Here is an 18,014-nt window from a genome sequence, read left to right on the forward strand (position 1 = left end):
TGTTTGTATAATGACTTTACAGATTTGTTTTCATTCGGTACAAACTGTAAACAGATTTAAAGAGATTTTTATTAATTGGAGAAGTAATTTTTAACTAAAGACTTACCAGTATTAGGACAAATTCTATTGTGTGCTTGGAAATAGGTGTAGTAAATACAACCCCAAACAGTCACATTACTGTATTGCCAAAACACTGTTAACATATGCTCCACTATTGCCTGAGACAAGACCTAAGCACAGACCTCTCGTTTTTGCCACTGCATTCCTGCTAAGAGCAGGAACTTGTGTATACAGGCCATTGTCTGCTCAGGAAGACATATATTTGGGCACATAAACATGCAGACTAACCTCTTTATCAGGTGGGCATATCCCATTAGGCACTTCAGAAAAAAATAATGAAGAACCCACAGCATGTGGTGTCTCTAGTGACCAGATGTCCCAGTTTCATAGGGACAGTTTTGATATTCAGGGCTTTTTCTTATATAGTTGCCTATTACGCCCCCTCAACCCATGTCCCGATTTTTCACATTTGCTATCTGGTCATCCTAGGTGTCTCCACAGTTTTTTGCAAGCAACAGAATCCATGAGGTCCACCTGCCTCTTTCTGTGCCTGTAAATCTTCTGGCATGCAGCTAAAATCCAGTGCCAGCCATTTTGTGCTTCCATTCATCTCTGTCATAGAACCCTTTTATCTGAATTTTAAGGATATGATATTAGTATATTTGCAGAGAGTAAGAAAGATGCTTTATTTTTGTACTTTGTTCAAATGCTTGCATTAAACTGAATTTTAATTGAATTTTAATGTTATTTTAAATGGGATTTTTTTCTTCATTTAAAAGAACAGCCAGAAATATAAAGTCAAAGTCAATGACCAAATTCTGTCAGATAAATGAATGTGATTGACAGGTACCCCATACATAAATACAAAGGTAAAATTTGGCTCTAAAAAAAATACCAAAGGTCCAACCCTGCTATCATTCACACAAGGAATTTCAGTTAAGGGCAATAGGTACTTTGAGAATGGATTGCCAACAAGACTTAGCTGAATTTATGTAAGGAGCACTCTGAAGAGAGAAAAATCTAATCTGAAATTTTATTTTGTGGCTTTGCCACACATTATTTTTTAACATGTTCTCGTAACAAAAGCTTTACTGTGAGAGCCACTAAATGCAGTCAAGACACACTGGAGTCAAAGAAGCTTAGCACATTGTGAGGACTTTCAGCAGGACTGGGCCCAAAATTTAAATCTGTTTATATATGAATCTTACTCTCCTGAGGAATGTAAAGTACTAATAATGCCCTGGTTAAAACACTGTGGCATCTGGGCTCCTAGCAAATAGGGTAGAGGAAGAAACACCATGTAACTCTGCACTTTCCACCAGCACGGAACTGGCAATCAGAGGAGGGAAAAATTGGATTTCTCTCTCTCTACCTTTTCCCATAGATCTTTACAAAACAAATTCGGTTGACATCATAAACCAAACAGCAAAGCAAATCAGAAGGTCTATTTTTTGTTTGCCATGGCATAAGAACTGTTGAACGGGGAAAAAACCCAAGCTGAGTTTAGCTCTATCAGATCTTTCCTGGGGCTCAGTTCTTCTTTCCTCCAAGGGGTGCCACCGACTGCTTTGTTCTCTTTCCCAGCTGTTCCTCTGCTCCTTCAGTGGTGGCCTTACCAGACCTTGGAGGAATGCAGCATTAGACCACAGGAAGCTGTTGATAGCTCTACATTTCAAGATATTTTTTCTACACATGGGCCCTGGACTGGGGAAGAGAATATCTGGTCTTTCTTTGCCATTCATTTCATAATGGTAATTTGAATGTTCTATTTTTTCCACAGCCACTGTGAGGAGGAACAGAGCAGAACTTAAAGTGGTGATACAGAACTACATCTTCCCATCATCCTGTTTCCTTGGCAAATATTCACATGACAGCAAGAATCCACTTGATCACTTAAATAAATGAGGCAATTATTTTTAAAGCCAACATAAAAGTTAGGTGTCTGTAGCAAATGAAAACATTCCTTGTTTGTATCTTATAAAAAGCCTTACAGAACCCAGCAGAAATTAGCACAGCTGTAGTTGCTGCTTAAGAAATACAAGGACTTCCTATGATATGTCTATAGTGCAGTTGAGCAGTGTGATTCCCAGAGTGGGTAGAAAGACTTGTGCTAGCTCAGTTCAAGCTATCTTACTAAAAATAGCAGTAGCTGCCTCCAATAGTAGTTTTTATCCAAGCTCTGGCATTGTCTTCCTTTGGAACTTTGGGTAAGTCCCTTACTCTCTCTGCCTCAGCTCCCCCATCCATAACATGGGTATAATAGTACTTCCTTACTGCAGAAGGGTATTTTGAGAATTAATTACTTAATGGTTGTAGAATACCACATCAGTATTAATAGTGTAAGAGAAGAATTTCAACCTACTTTACATATACTTTAAGAGACCCTCTGGAAATGAATGCAAAAATAGCATCAGAGCTTTTAATAGCACTATGCGTGGGCAGCTTGCTCAGCAGAAGACATCAAACAAATATTACATTCTGTGCAGGTGTTTTTCTTCTCTGTTTATGAAGTCTCTCTGTTTACTCCCCTCAGCAGTTTAGCAAGAAATATAAGCAGGTGGTGATGAGCCTAGTCTTCTATGGTGCTCAGCATCCTTAACTGCCATTAAAGTCTGTGGGATATGAGGGTGCTTGCATCTTATTGACACTTCTTAGGATCAGGACTTATGTTAGAGATACAGTAAGTTTGAAGTTACTCTAAATAAAGAGACAAATTCAGTCCACACATACATGGGTACAAGCCCAGAGACATCTCTTGCTCCTGTGTCTGTAGAATCTGTGCCTGGGTTTGCATTTTGACAACATATTATTCACGTGTTTGGAAGTGAGGAGGAGGATGACTTTTTTTCCAGTGTCATTTTGGGCCAGATTCTGATAAACTTAATCACACTGAGTGTGGAACTTTACTCTGAAACCAATGGGACTGTTCGCAGTGTGATCAGAAGTACTTGGACTCTGTGAGTAGCCTATAGCTACAATATCACAGTTTATGGATTACTTACAAACATATCATGTAAACCTCATTCAGTCAAAGGCTGTCAAATCAACATTTCAAAGAAAAATACGACTGGCCAAGTATTTTAGGCCATACAACCCTTTTCCTGCCAACTGCATGTTTCTGACAGGGCTCAATAAATGCACACAAAATGTATTCTGTGCATTCATACCACACTGAACATGAAAACTGTTAGATAAGTTTCTATATTTCACAAATGATTATATGAAGTTCAAACCATTATATAAACTGATTGTATATGGTTCTTGAAGACATCACTCCAATTCACTTATGCCTCATGGTTCAAATGTAGAGAGACTAAAACTAATAATAGCGTTTACATGGTACGTTTCATCTTCCAAGGGCTTCATGAATGTTCACTAATTAATCCTCACAATAGCCCTATGCACTAGGTAAGGAATATTCTCTCTCTTTTCACAGTTTGGAAATTGTTAGCGACTGTTAGGCTGGGCTGTGCAGGATCAAACTAAGTCCCTTTGTGCTACTCCAGTGGTGCAAGGGAGACTTAACGCTGACTTAGGGGGATCCAGGAGTTCCCTTGACATAGAAGAATCCCCCTGGTGACCACCTGCTCTCCTCCTCTGTGTAGGGTGTGGGTCAGAAATAGGAAAGTAGGTAGCTAAAGCACTCTGCTAGTGATCTTGGGCCAGTGAAACAAGCCCTTCCGCCAGTCCCAGAATTGAGGGAGGCAGAAAGGTGGCACAGAGTCGCCTTTATTTCTTCCCTTCTACTCAGTATGGCATTGACACCTCTGAGAATCAAGTCCTAGTAAAGTGCTGTGAGATTCATGGATAAAGAGGCAAAATATTACACTTTTACACTATCACTAACAGATGCTTTATACCACCTAGTAGCAGCAATTTTTTTTAAATAGCAAAATCCCAATAGCGAAAAAGAGTAAACTCAATGTATCACACAACTATGATGAAATCAGTGCTGGTTTTGAAAGTATTCAATAGTAGTAATATAAAAAATAACTGCTTTGCTGCTAATGCTGAACAAATGCTGAGCTGTCACTTTAAAACCACAAAGAAAGAATAACTTCTACAGAATCTGAACCAACAGGATTGGTGTGTGCTAATGAACAAAGATCAGCAGTATAAGAACTAGCTAAGTTATTTTTCATTTCCCCCTGACCTCGCACCCACCAGGTCTTAACTGTCTTAAAATGAAACTGCGAGTTTCAGGAACATCTAAATAAATAGCTTTTCTTTTGTTTTCTTAAGAAATTGAATCTTTCAAAAAATAAATATAAAGGAGTGCAAAGGGACATTTTGAATATGATTTTAATCAAAACATGTTTTTCCTATTCAAATATTATGATGTCCTTCAAACATAAAACAGAGCACAGGAAAACTGTTAAGAAGTCTACATACACATCTTAAGGGGCTTTACTTTTATGATTACTATAATGTCAACAGAACCCCTTGAAGTGTTTGCATAACTTTATTGCTCACAGTTATCAGCGTAGCATTTAACCCCTCTCTCTCTGGCTTGCATATATGTGCCCCAAATGTTACATTAATGTAACAATTTACTTGTAACATACTAGATTTTACCACAACAAGAACACTCGGTATGTCCCAAGCCTGCTCCCACTGAAATCAATGGCAAAATGCCACTGACTTCAATGGGACATGATTTGGCACCCTAATTTTGGACATACTGTATATCATAAGGCATTGAAGTTAACCCCACAAGCAAACTCTACGCACCTTTCTTACACCAGTGAATTCAGCATTGCTACCAATGTAAATAAGACCAGCAGGACTAGGCTCCATATGCAACAATATAAGACGCACATACATGCAACATGGTAGAGTTACAACTGCTGTGGAAACCACAGCCCAGCTCTTCCACTCCAGTAGTAAAATCCACAAGAGGAAGATGAGGCAAGGAAAGTTATGTGAAGATTGCTTTGTGAAGATGCCTCCTTACTGTATTGTCAAGAAAGTGGAGTTTGGCCCAAATGCAAAAGTCTATGTTAGAGGTAATTATGACCAGTTATGTTTTTTTAAAACTATCTATTTAATAAGTTTTAACAAGCTTATAAATCCTTCCCATGTAAATATCAGAAACAAAACAATCATTACAACAGTTACGTTTTGTTTAAAGAGACATTATACAGGAATATAGTCATCAGATCTTTCCGTTTAACAAGGTGTTACCATATTATAGATTGAGAATCATTATAAAACTATGTCGTTTCTAATGAAGCATGTTTCTAATCATGACTATTCTTGTCCACATGTAGAACAAAATTGTGTTTAACACTATCTTTATTAAAAGACTAACATTGTTTAACACAATGCATTTTCTCATACAGACAAAGCTTAATGATTTGCAGCAGTTCAGCTACACTGGTGGCTAATCATACAGTCTTGGACAAAATATTGCAGACTTTAATGACAAGGCTTACCTTGTGGACAATCCTGTCAGGGAAAGAAAGGGGTTGTATTCATATTGATTTCTTTTAGTTTAGTGACAAAATGAAGAAGTAAGGCTAATATTTGCAATCAAATCTGCTTATGCTACAAAGTTAGTGAAATACACCTGGGCTGAAAGAGGCAGTAAATAAAAGGAACTGAAACCAAATAGTGTATTTATAAGGACACTTGATTACAAAATAGAATAATCAGAAAAGTAACTGTTTGATTAATAATGCAGTCAGCTCAGCCACACACACCAAGGTTCCACCATTGTTGTTAAAACAAGAACAAAAATGGAAAATTTACACAGCTGTTCTGGCCTGCTGGAGAATAACAGTTTTTTAAGTGACTATGCATTGTATAACAGACTTCTAACACAAGTTTAAAGAGTATAAAAGAATAGGGAGGGACTTTGTATAAACAGTGTGAACTTTTAACAGGACATTTCAGCAGTTAGCAAAGTGTTGATGGAGAAACCACAACTGCAAAGTTGACCAAGGACTGCACTGCAAAGGGGCCCATGGAAAGTGACTTGCAGAGATAAGCTGCTGAATGGAGCAAACCAGATGGTGTTCAAGGTATGTCCCCAGATCATGTACCAACAGCTATGGCCTAATTTGTCTTACACAAGCTGGCGTGACAAAATGTGTTTTACAAAGAGACTGGAAAATTCCAGTCTCAGTTGCAAGAACTCATTCCCTGATTAGATGGTGAGAGAGGATGACTCTTATTCTGGTTGGGAGACTCAAGGTTGGGATGTTGGAGGTGTCCACAGTCCTCTGTGATTAGGTCCAGTATCAAAGGCAGCATGATTGGAGTGACTTCCAACAGTTCCAGTAGTATTGTATACCAGTGCTGCTGGGACTAGGCTGGGGCTATCAGTATGAAGGTTGCTTTTGTCCCTCCTGATCTTGAGCAGGACCACTTTCAACTCCCTGATGTTGATATGGAGTGATAGCCCTGCTCAAGACCAGAGTCCTTGAATCCTGAGGGTTCCTAGATGCACTCCCCACCTCAATGCTGATGCGTCCGTGACTAGACATGATGGCTGGGGTCTGGAGAAGGGCACTCCCGCGCATATTGATTGAAGGAGAAGCCACCACAGAAGGGATTCGATGACCCGAGGGGGAAGTGAAACTACCTTGTCTAGTTTGTCTCTGTTTGGCTGGTATACTGATGCCAGCCAAGCCTGGAGAGGCCTGAGCCACAGCCTCAGCCACAGCTGGACCACACATACAGGAAGCCATGTGACCTAGGACCTTCAAGCAGCTCCGTGCTGTCGTGGTAGGAAAACATTTGAAGTCCTCTATGATGGAACAAATGTTCTGGAAGCGAGACTGGCAGAAGTGCCCTGACCTGAACCGAGTTTAGGACTGCTCCTATAAATTCTATTCTTTGGGTAGGGGACAAGGTCGACTTGGGTACGATTAGCTGTAAATGTAGTCTGTTGAAGGCTGACTGTATCAGGTTGACATGTGCCTCTACCTGCTCCCTGAAGTGGCTCTTGACAAGCCAGTCATTTAGATACAGGAACACTTGTACCTGTCATTTCCTTAGGAATACAGCGACAACTGCCATACATTCGATGAACACTCGAGGGGCTGCTGACAGGCCGAAGGGGAAGACGGTAAACTGTTAATGATAGTGGTTTACTACAAACCTGAGACACTTTCTGTGGGGCGAGATTACTGATATATGAAAATAAGCGTCCTTCAAGTTGACGGTGGCATACTAGTCCCCCGGATCCAAAGAGGGGATGATAGTGGCCAAGGATACCATGTGGAACTTCAGTTTCTCCGTGAATCTGTTGAAGTTTCACAGACTGAGAATAGGTCTGAGACCCCCTTTGGTCTTAGGAAATATCAAGAGTGAAACCCCTTTTCCCTAAGTTCCTGAGGAACCTCCCTCTACTGCTCCTACTCATAGGAGCCTTTGCACCTCCTAAGTTGCTCGTGAGAGGGGTCCCTGAAGAGGGATGGGGAAGGGGGATGGGAAGGGAGGTACTGAATTTGAAAGAATACCCCAATTCTACTGTGCACAGCACCTAAGCCTAAGGTTATCTGAGCCTATGCATGATAGAAATGGGATAGATGGTTCAGGAAGCAGGGAGAAGGATCCAGGATCTGGTCTGGTGTGCCAGCCTCAGACACATCTTCAAAATGCTTGACTGGAGATGGAGAACTGCCTCACCGAGCCCTGGACTTGTCTGGGCGGAGGTTGAGGCATCCTACATCTGTTATTTCTGCCCTGCTTCCTAGAATAGTCCTGCCTAGGCTGCATAGGATAAAACTGCTGAGTAGGAGGCTGTGGCTTAAAATACTTCCTTTGGGTGGATGGTGTATGAAGCCCTAAGGATTTCAGTGTTGCCCTTGAATTCTTCAGGCTGTGGAATTTGGAGTCCATCTGCTCCAAAAACAACCCCAAACCTTCGAATGGCAAGTCGGGGACAGAGAGCTGCCTCCATGAGAAAGTGTTTGTCTAATGTTCCTTTCCTTCTTGGTCCTAGGACAAAATCCCCTGCAAATCCTACTGTGATCAGTCAGGTGGGATTCACCCAAGCACTTCAGGCAGGATTAGTGGGGATCATCCTTTGGCATAGGTTTCTGGCAGTTCCCCCACAGTTTGAATTCTTGGGACTGAGGCATGCCCCAGTTCCTGGTTGGGAGGAAAAGTTGGGGGGGGGAACCCCCCAAAGAAAACTTTAGCTAATTAGCTAACTACAAATAACTAATTCTAATCTAACTATTTACAGGAACCACAGCAGAAGACCCCTAGGGAAACAATTGCCGAAGCAAGAGAAGATAGAAGCTCCAATGACCATTATGGGCGGTAAGAAGGAACTGAACAGGCAGCTCAGCAGGGCCCTATATATGGCACCATAGAGGTGTGACTCCAAGGCGTGCCTGCACCGACCGACGGGTACCACTAGGGAAAAAACCTTCCAGTGACTGTGCACACTGCGCGCGCACGCTTACTTGGAATTGACATGAGCAAGCACTTGAAGAATTTCTTTACTTGGGATCATGTAGCTGGGCAGGGTACAGATGAATACAGCACCAATTTAAAAGTGCTAGCAGCCAGTTTCAATTTTGGACAGTACTGACATCACAGGTCTCAGGGTTCTTCAGCAAGAGAATCCCAAGTCACAGTTGTTAGAAGCAGACAATGTCAGGAACATACCAGAGGAAAGACAGGAGGAAGAGCGTGTTTCAACGGAGACTCCAGGAACACCAAGTGTACAGACTGTGGTTGACCAGACGGGAGGAAGACAGCACCAGGGAGGCACTGTACTAGAGAAGGGTGGATTGTTAAAATACCTGGTCATTTGAGGGATTTTGTGTGATGGATTTCCAAGCTGTACAGGTATACAGCTAGACAAGCTGATAAGGTGATGAAAGCAGTAACTGCAAGAACAATCAGCATATGAGAAGAACATGTTACATTATGTTATTATTATTATTAGTTATTGCCAGAGTGTTTGATTTATTTCTTAAAAGAGAAGGGATGTAACGGTATTAAAGTGCTAGCAGACACTTTCAGGCAGCATATTGTTTCCTGGGGGAAACTGAAGGAGACACTTCCTGGGGAACTATGTGAGAAGCCATGAGACTGAAGAAGCCATATTGTAAGCAATCAATCACAAGAAAGCTGTTTGTTCACTAACCCTGTGTCAGAGTGAGATTTTATATGGCAGATGATCCAGACATAACAAAGCATAAAACACTTGTACCCATGGAATATGGACCTAAATTTTATTGTTTCAGGCAACTGAAATTCCCTACTCCCCATGCTCCTGGTGGGCCATACTCATCATGGATGTGGGTGGAGAGCAATGCTATGTGGAGGTGTTCCAAAGCTGAAGTGTCAATAAGCACATCTTATTAAAAATAAGGCAAGGAATTTTGAAATTTATCTTTCCCTTTCCATTGTGATTGTAAATCCAATGATATATCTGTCTGTTTTTATAAGCAGCTACTTCTGGTGTTCCTTCCACACTAGCAGAATGCTTGACCCTGATGAAGAAGAGAAAGATGAGAACTAAGGAGGACATGTTCAGCAAGACCCTGCAAGCCAGTGCTGCACTGGACTGCGAAGAATAGGTCTGGATGGCCAGCATGGCAGATGGCATAGAGAAGGAAAGAGCGGACAGGAAAAAGGCCTAGTAATCCCTGCAGGAAAAGCAGAAAGAGATGCACCAGAACATAATGGGTCTTCTTAGGCAGCAAATACAAATGCTGCAAATGCTGGTTGACCTACAAGTCCTAAAATCCTGGTTTCCCCACTCTTTGCAGTCCTTGGAGAATTCCATGCCAGCAGTTCCCTATAGCCTCCAACATTTCATGTGGCATCCCAGGCTGCATTCTTATCCCTATCACTCCATTACAGAAGACAGCAAGAAAAATCACAGCTTCACATACGCTCACCTGTGAGAACTACAGCTGGTGTACGTGTAGCCACAACTGACTATGTTTGTGCCTGAAATGGACAGAAAAGTTTGCTGCCTTTCCAATCACAAAGACCCAAGCCTTTAATTTATGCTTAAAGTTTATATTACATTGCCTGTTGTTTTTGGCACATTGGTTTTCTGCACTGTTTTTGCCACTCAAATTTCTAGTTTTTGAAATGATATTTATTAGTTCACAACACATACTGCAGAATGGATAGTAGTACTCAAAGCACACGGTACTTGTAAATGTAAAGCAAGCACCACATAACTCATTGGATCAGGAAAACAAACAGTCATAAATGTATAGCAAGCACTACACAATTCCTAGCATTACCCAAAGCCCTTAGTCCAAAGAATACTGCAGCAGAGAACACTACTGTGGCAGACTGTTAAACTGTTCTTTCAAAGCCTCCCTCAACTACACAGCTTCACATTTACTTCTGGTAATGGCCCTTGTGTCTGGCTGTTCAAAGTCAGCAGACAGCCACTCTACCTCTGCCATTCAACCTGGACGCAGCTTTTCCCCCTTTGCCTCACATGTATTATGCAGGACAAAACAGACAGCTGTAACCATTGGAATATTTTTCTCACTAAGATCCAATATAGTGAGTAAACACCACCAGCCTCAACCTACCAAAAGCACATTCAACTGTCATTCTGCACTTTCTCAGATGATATTTGAACTTTTCCTTGGTGCTGTCATGATGGCCAGTGTATGGCTTCATGAGCCAGGGGGACAAGAGGTAGGCTGGGTCCCCCAGAATCACTACTGGCAATTCCATATTGCCAATGGTAATCAACTGTTCAGGGAAAAATCCATGGTTGCAGCTTTATGAACAGTCTTGTGTTATTAAAGATGTGAGCATCATGCACCTTCTCTGACCAACCCACACTGATATCAGTGATCTCTGGTGATCCACCAACACTTGTATAACTATAGAAAAATAACCCTTTCTGTTTATGTACTCTGTGACAAAGTGGGCTGGAGCCAAAATAGGGATAAATGTACCATCTATTGCTCTGCCACACTTCAGGAACCCTGTTGCTACAAACCCATCCAATATGTCCTGCACATTTCCAAGATTCACAGGAGATGATTAATGGCACGATACACTTTGGATTTTCCAACTCAAAATTGATTTCCCACTGATCAGTAGCAATCCAACATTGTTAACTTCCAGAGTGTGACTGCCAATCGCTTGTCCACTGTCAATGCAGCTCTCATTTTGTGTCCCTTCAGTGGAGGGCTAGAGCGAACTCAGCACGCTGATCCAACAATGTTGCTTTTTGCATCTGAAAATTCTGCAGCCACCGCTTATCATTCCAAACCTGCATTACAATGTGGTCCCACCAGTCAGAGCTTGTTTTTCAGGCCCAGAAGTGGGGCTCCACCATCTGCAGCTACTCCATGAATGCTACCAACAACCCTGAATTGTTTTTCACTATGCCCCTCAGCAAACTGTCGTCAAAGAAATCATCATGTCATCTGTTGTTGCAGTACTTCCTATGGGTTTGCAAATACAGGAGGATCATGCATCCTGTATTTATAACATTCATGAGAATAGTGCAGAGCTCTGCAGGCTCCATGCTTCTGTCAGAGATGGCAGACACCAAAAAGTGCCATGCAGGTTTGTGGAATTAAAAAAAAAGGAAAAAAAAAAGAGAAAAAATTATGGATGACATTATGGGATGGAGAAAATTGCATGCTGGGAATTTCACCCCATTCCCAGAGATCCCTGGGCGAGTTGTTTCTATCCCAGAACACATTGTGAAAATTTCCCAAAATACATTGTGCCCGACCACATGTAGTGCACCGCACTTTGCAGTGACACAAGCACACCTGGTTAGTATGGCTAGCGCTGATACAAGCAGTCAAGTATGCATGTGTGCAAGCATGTGCACAAACTTTGGTGGCTGTACGCTGGTGTAACGAGTATTGACCAAAGGTTTCAGTGTAGACATGGCCTCACTTTTGACCTCAGGATTCAAGTCTAAGTTTAGAAAATAGCTATGAAGTTTTTCTTCTGTGTTTCTCAAGGATCATTTTATAGAAGATAAATATGCAGGAATGAAGATGGACTGCTGACTATATATTATTATTAATAATAATTAATAATAGGGTCCTTGTTAAAATCTTGAAATGGATTTCAAATAAAACCTAAGAATTTTTGCCTTAGATATATTAGCATTTCTTATACTTATTAAGTAACCCCCTGACTTCAGTGGGAGCTTGTGGTATGAAGTGCTATTCAGTATGAGTAAAATTATCACAAACAATATGGCCCTGTAACAGGGTGGTTTGCCTGTGGGCTGGAGAGCCTGGGGCTAAGCCAGCCTTGATTACAGGATGAGCCACACCCGAGTTTAATTAGGTGATCCTGAGGTAAAAGTTGCAGGAAGCTGCAGGGAGAGAGTGCCACCTGCAGTGGATCCTGAGGACAGGACAGTTCCTCAGATGAAAGGAGGGGCTGTGCCCAGCTTAAGCCTGGGTGGAAGACTGTTTTTGTATTTGTTTGAGAACTTTATTAAGTTTATTAAAGAAAACCCCAGATTCTACAAAGGGCTATGACTGAAAGAGAGACTGTGGAGTTTGTTGAAAACAGGGGCGGGGCGGGGCGGGGGTACAGCTGAGGCACACCTGGCCATGAGGGAGTGCTCGGGTGACAGCAGACCCCGTTACAGGCCCTTAGAAGGCTGCCACTCTAATTCTCCGAGGACTGTTCCAACAAAAACAAAGAAAAGCAACACTTGATATTACTGATATTTTTAAGATGAAACACAGAGGAAAAAACTGAACAAACAAAAAAAATCTTTCTGCTTTCTCTATTCAAGATTTTTTCTTTAATGTCATCTGTAAGGGTGGCAACAATGGATGCAATAAGATAGTTATTATATTTTCACCCCATGCATGACAAATATGATCTCATTTTTCCGTACAGGCAATGTTAGACTACAGCTAAATAACAGATTTATCTGAACAGATAAAGACAACAACTGCATGAGGGAAAGTTTATAACAGAGATGTCACACAATCTAGTTAAAGCATAGTTCCACTTTATGGTGTCAGTGTTACCTAGCCTCTGTCTAAGGCTGTAGTATGGTTTGTGAATGTGATTAAAACATGGTTAGACTCTGTTACATCACAAAATAGAACTGTATTTTACATACCTACAACGTAGTTGTTATCGTAATGAAATCTGGGGCCTAAAGGGCAGTGCTACTTTCAGGAGGCGGTGTTATAAGTAAGACTTGGGCCATGATGAAAAGTTCACATAAATACAGTGTTTTACTGCAATCATAATATAAATAATTTTAAAATTTAAATTAAAAGTGATTTAGTTATGTTATATCATACCAATTAAGGAAAAGAAAAGATTTGAGCTGCCTGTGGTAAGAATCAAATCCGCAGTTTTTATGTAGCACTTTTCATCAGCAGATCTCAAAGCTCTATAGAAATGATTTTAACATCATAATGGGTAATTGTTTAAAAAAATCCAATCCTATTTTACTCATGGATGTCACTTTAGTTTTTTCCAAAAGAAAGAGACTTTCATCACCTCAAGAGTTATAATCATAGAAGATTAGAGTTGGAAGGGACCTCAGGAAGTCATCTAGTCCAACCCCCTGCTCAAAGCAGGACTAACCTCATCTAAATCTTGATCTTGGATGTGGACAACAACTCCTTTATCTGCCTGCATGACAAACCTAGTAGTTTCTGTGATGGAACTGAGGGTTATAAGCACTCAGCCATTGGTTTCACTCCTCACAACAAACCAATTATGCACCAGCACTCCAGGAATTCCATCCCACTGTGGTTTATGCTCAAAGGAAAATACTTGCGCAATGGTCAATATCCTACTGGTGAAATCCTTTTTGTAAAAAAACAATTTTAATAAACTGGTAATTTCACTTATAGAAAGAGATCCCACATTATTAATGACCAGAGTGCCTAGCTCAATGGAACCCTGGCCTCTAGATGGTATCACAATACAACTATTACATAATAATAATTGGTTAGATACATCTAAATTCTCTCTCTCTTCCTGCCCACCAACAATAACAAGTTTAAAATAAAAAGAACATTAAATGCCTGATATAAAACCACAATGAAAAGAAATTCAAAGTTAGGACTCTTCCAAAACTTAGGCACACTTGGATTCATTCAAAAAGTAGTTTAGAGGATAGCTAAATGTGCCTGCAAGTGGTGGAGTGTCTCCTTGCCTGGTTTAATACCAAATTCTTAATATTTTAACCTAACGTTGATCACGACTTTCTTCAATTTTTTCTTAAATAAACCAGTATGTTTTGATTCAGGAACACAGATTTTTCTAGCTACTGTCAAATGCAATTTGAAGACTAAAATAAAGCTCATGTGCATGTTTTGTTTCCATAGTAAAATATAATTTATGGATCTAATTAGACCATCACAAATGGGCACTCACATATAACATGAAAAAATGGAAAGTTTTAGACAACCTTAACTAATGGAGTTGCTGCCAGTCACCTATAATAAAAACTATATAGATAAATATAATCAACTTTTCCACACAACAATCTATTTAAACATAAATTTTAGAGAGACTGAAAGCAAAACAAGTATATATTATATAAATAGTCCCTCTCTACATTGCAGTTGCTGTAACAAGAACTTCTGACCATTGGGGACCAGGGTTTTGCATGGTTTTGCTACCGTGATAGCCAAAACATGACTAAACCCATTACTGTACTATAACACAATTTAATAATATTACCTTAGACAAAAAACAAAATAAAACAAAAACATATCCATACTGGTCAGAAAAAGAATGCTAACAAGAAAAACTAATGTTACCTGAAAGTGACTAGTCTTCAGCCATTTAAAAATCACATCTGTCTTAATCATCACCAAAATAATACCAAAATAATATTTAACATTCTAACACAAACTAATTATGTTTGATTTACTATATCTATAAAACAGGTTTATATTTTTTTATTGGGCTGAAAACTCAACAATGGACAATTAAAAATACTAATTACAGGAAAAAGATTGTCTTCAAAATTAAAATGTCCATCCTATCTGTATACAGCAAAACATTAAAAAATGTTTATTTCAAAGCTTTGGAAAGGAAGAATGATAAATGGCCTTTTTTTTCCTTGACTGAGACTATGCATACCAACTTTCAACCCACTGGGTATTTGATGTGGAAATTTTAAATCCCCAAAATACTGTGTGAGTACAATGCAAAAACTTAGATGATCCAAATGTAGCATCTCTAGAAGTAACGTTATAACTGCTCTTTTGTCAAATATATATCTTAGCACCCTTCATTCACTCAGATATGTCTGTGTTCTGACCAGCAGGAGACAAATGTGCTACATTATACAGTACACCTTTCTTGTGTAATCATCATGACATCATCACTTTAAATCTGGATCAATTTGTAATCACCACAGGTAGTGCTTAATGCTTAATGTGCTGTACATTCTAATTGAAGCAACAAAAAATAGCCAACCATCATCCTTCTTTTACAGAGACACACACTTCTATTTAAACATTCACCTAGCTTTCACAGATCTTTAGACTGCAAACTCTATGGAGCAGGAATTTGTTGCTAGTTGTGTGTTTGATACAGTTCATTTACTGTGCAACACCATGCATACTTAGCACAATGAACCATCAATAATACTATTAAAAAACAAAACAAAAAAAAAAATCCCCAAACAAATCTACAAGAAAAAGGAAAAATGCCATTCCTCTGAAATAAAGGTTGCTGACTGTGCGAGGAATCACACCTGAGATTTTCTCTGATTATATTTATGATTCACTCCTAGTTAGACGCTTAATGAGGTATTGTAGCTCAGGAAAACTGTAGTGCTTCTAAAATGCCTAGTTTGAGTTAAGAGCATATCCCAATAAACAACAGATCAGTTTGGTTCTTTTATTTCTGCTAGGAGACAAGTTGTGTTAACTGCTCATAGCACCAAAGAGTTAATTAACCAAATCCTCTTACCACCTGTCACTTAGAATGAAATGACCACATAAGGTCTTTAGTGAAGAACAAATCCTGAGGAATTAAGGCTTGTTCTCATAATGCATTAGAAATAGAATGGTTTCCCTTCCTCCCTTCCCTGCACCATGAACACACACTCACCCTTTGGGTGATGGTTTTTCCCTCTTTGACTGCCACTGCCAAGCCCAGATCGGACAATCTGCAATTGCCATTATCATCCAGGAGGACGTTTTCTGGCTTCATGTCTCTATACAGAATCTTGATGGAGTGAAGGTGCAGAATTCCGCAGGTGATCTGAGCTGAATAAAAGATGATCCTGTTCATTTCCAAGCCCCTCTCTCCCACGTTGTAGATGTGATATTTAAGATCTCCTCCATTCATGAGGCTCATAACAAGACACAGGTGGCTTTTGCTCTCATAGGCATAGGCCAGGGTAACTATGAAAGGGCTGTTAACCTTTTCCAGGATCTCCTTCTCCAGCAGAGCCATCTTCTCCCCACCTTTCTTCTTCAGCCTCTTCTTATCCAGTTTCTTGCAGGCATACATTTTGCCGGTGTTTTTCACCTGGATGGCACAAACCTAGAGGACCAAGATGGAAAGAGAAAGAAAAGGGCTTTACAAATGCAGACTGGAGATGAATTAAGAGCAGTGGTGGATGGGGACTAAGGAAGCAAGATATACCTTGTCATCCTTTCAGAGGGCACCACTAGTGATCAGCCTGACAGGGTACTGGATAGGGATATAATGGGAGTAGGGAGTTTGTCCATTCTGCTTAGGGGACCCTGTCTTATCCTAGTCCAAAGCTCTTGTGGACCCTATGGAGTTTTCAGAAGTTCCCTTTATTGACCAGCATGTGGATGCTTTGGGGCAATAAAGTGGAGAAGGACATCACACTGGTTTGCCCAAGAAGGAAGTTAGATGTCAAAGATCCTGAAAAACTGCCTAGTCTATTGCAGGCTCCTCGTGTTGCCCAAACCCACCCATTAGACCAGGGAGGAGAAGGAAGGCAGCTGCCCTACCTCTCCAAAGCCACCTTTGCCCAGCACCCGAAACTCATAGAAGTACTTCTCGTTCACTGGCTGCCTCTCAAAGACTTTCCATTGCAGGAACTTGTCATAAAAGAGGGTTCTCTGGAAGTCCTGGAAGGGCTTCTCCCGGAGGAAGGCCTTAGTCTCCTCCTTGGCCAGCTGCATGATGCTCTCATAGTCCTTCTCAGTGGCTGCCTGGCACTTGCTGGCCAGGTCTGAGCTCATGAAGGCCAGGTAGCCTTTGGAGCCGGCCTTGAGGGAGGTGATGACCAAGCTCTGCATGATGCTGCTCTTGGCATTGTCCTCCGCCAGCTCCCAGTTGGACACCTCATCCAGGAAGTCCTTGGCCACCAGGTACTCAGGCATAGTCTCTAAAAAATCTCTGAAGAACCTTTTTCCAATGGGCTGCTGTTCACAGATGCTCTCATACTCAGCTGGGAGGGCTTGCCTGACCTCCGTGCACTGCTCAGGCTTGGGCAGTGAAAGGCTCTTGCGCCTCCTCTGCATCTCCTTGGTGTCCCCCTCTGTGCTCTTCCTGGCCTGTAGGTAAGCTGTGTTGGCAATCAGGTTATCCAGCCCACCCATGTCACACATCCTGGCGAGCTCTTGGGGTGGCAGAGCCTGGCTGGGGTAAAGTCCCTCACTGGTCCCGCGGCTGTCCTGAGCCTCTCGCTGCCTCTGCCTCTGTGTGTGTGGGCTTCGAAAGACACTGAGGAACTAGCTGCTTTAGCATTAAATACCTCTCAAGGATTTTCGCTAAGTACCTTTGGGTCTATGTACCATTTGTGGAAAGTGACTGGTAAGAGGTTTCTCTCTAAGGAGCTTTGGGGTTGCTATCTATAGCTAGCAGGATGACATCCCAGGAAAACCTTCCCACTGCTGTCACTGAATAGGCACAGCTTGGCTGGTGACCCTCAGCACAGACCCCTTTCTGTTCCTTAAATGTGCCAGGATTCCCCGCCACACCCACTGTCCATGGCCCCTTGACCTCTGGGTGTGACAGAATTCCACACCCACCCACTGGATCCTTACCCTCTGAAA

The 18,014-nt window shown here is 41.2% G+C and overlaps 1 protein-coding gene across 1 annotated transcript in view; it reads right to left on the reverse strand.

Annotated features, from left to right (window-relative positions):
• GRK7 (G protein-coupled receptor kinase 7) overlaps positions 1 to 17,567 on the reverse strand; it is a 28,207-nt gene extending 10,640 nt beyond the window's left edge. The window contains exons 1-2 of the mRNA XM_067541451.1: positions 16,965 to 17,567; positions 16,087 to 16,524 (exon numbers count right to left, since the gene is read on the reverse strand). Of these exons, the coding sequence (XP_067397552.1) occupies positions 16,087 to 16,524; positions 16,965 to 17,567 (1,041 nt within the window). The remainder of the gene's footprint in view (positions 1 to 16,086; positions 16,525 to 16,964) is intronic.
• Between the last annotated feature and the right edge of the window lie 447 nt (positions 17,568 to 18,014).

Source organism: Emydura macquarii, unplaced genomic scaffold (assembly GCF_026122565.2).
Source record: "Emydura macquarii macquarii isolate MOO-44397 ecotype Brisbane River unplaced genomic scaffold, CSIRO-AGI_Emac_v2 contig_18, whole genome shotgun sequence".
Taxonomy (NCBI): domain Eukaryota; kingdom Metazoa; phylum Chordata; order Testudines; family Chelidae; genus Emydura; species Emydura macquarii.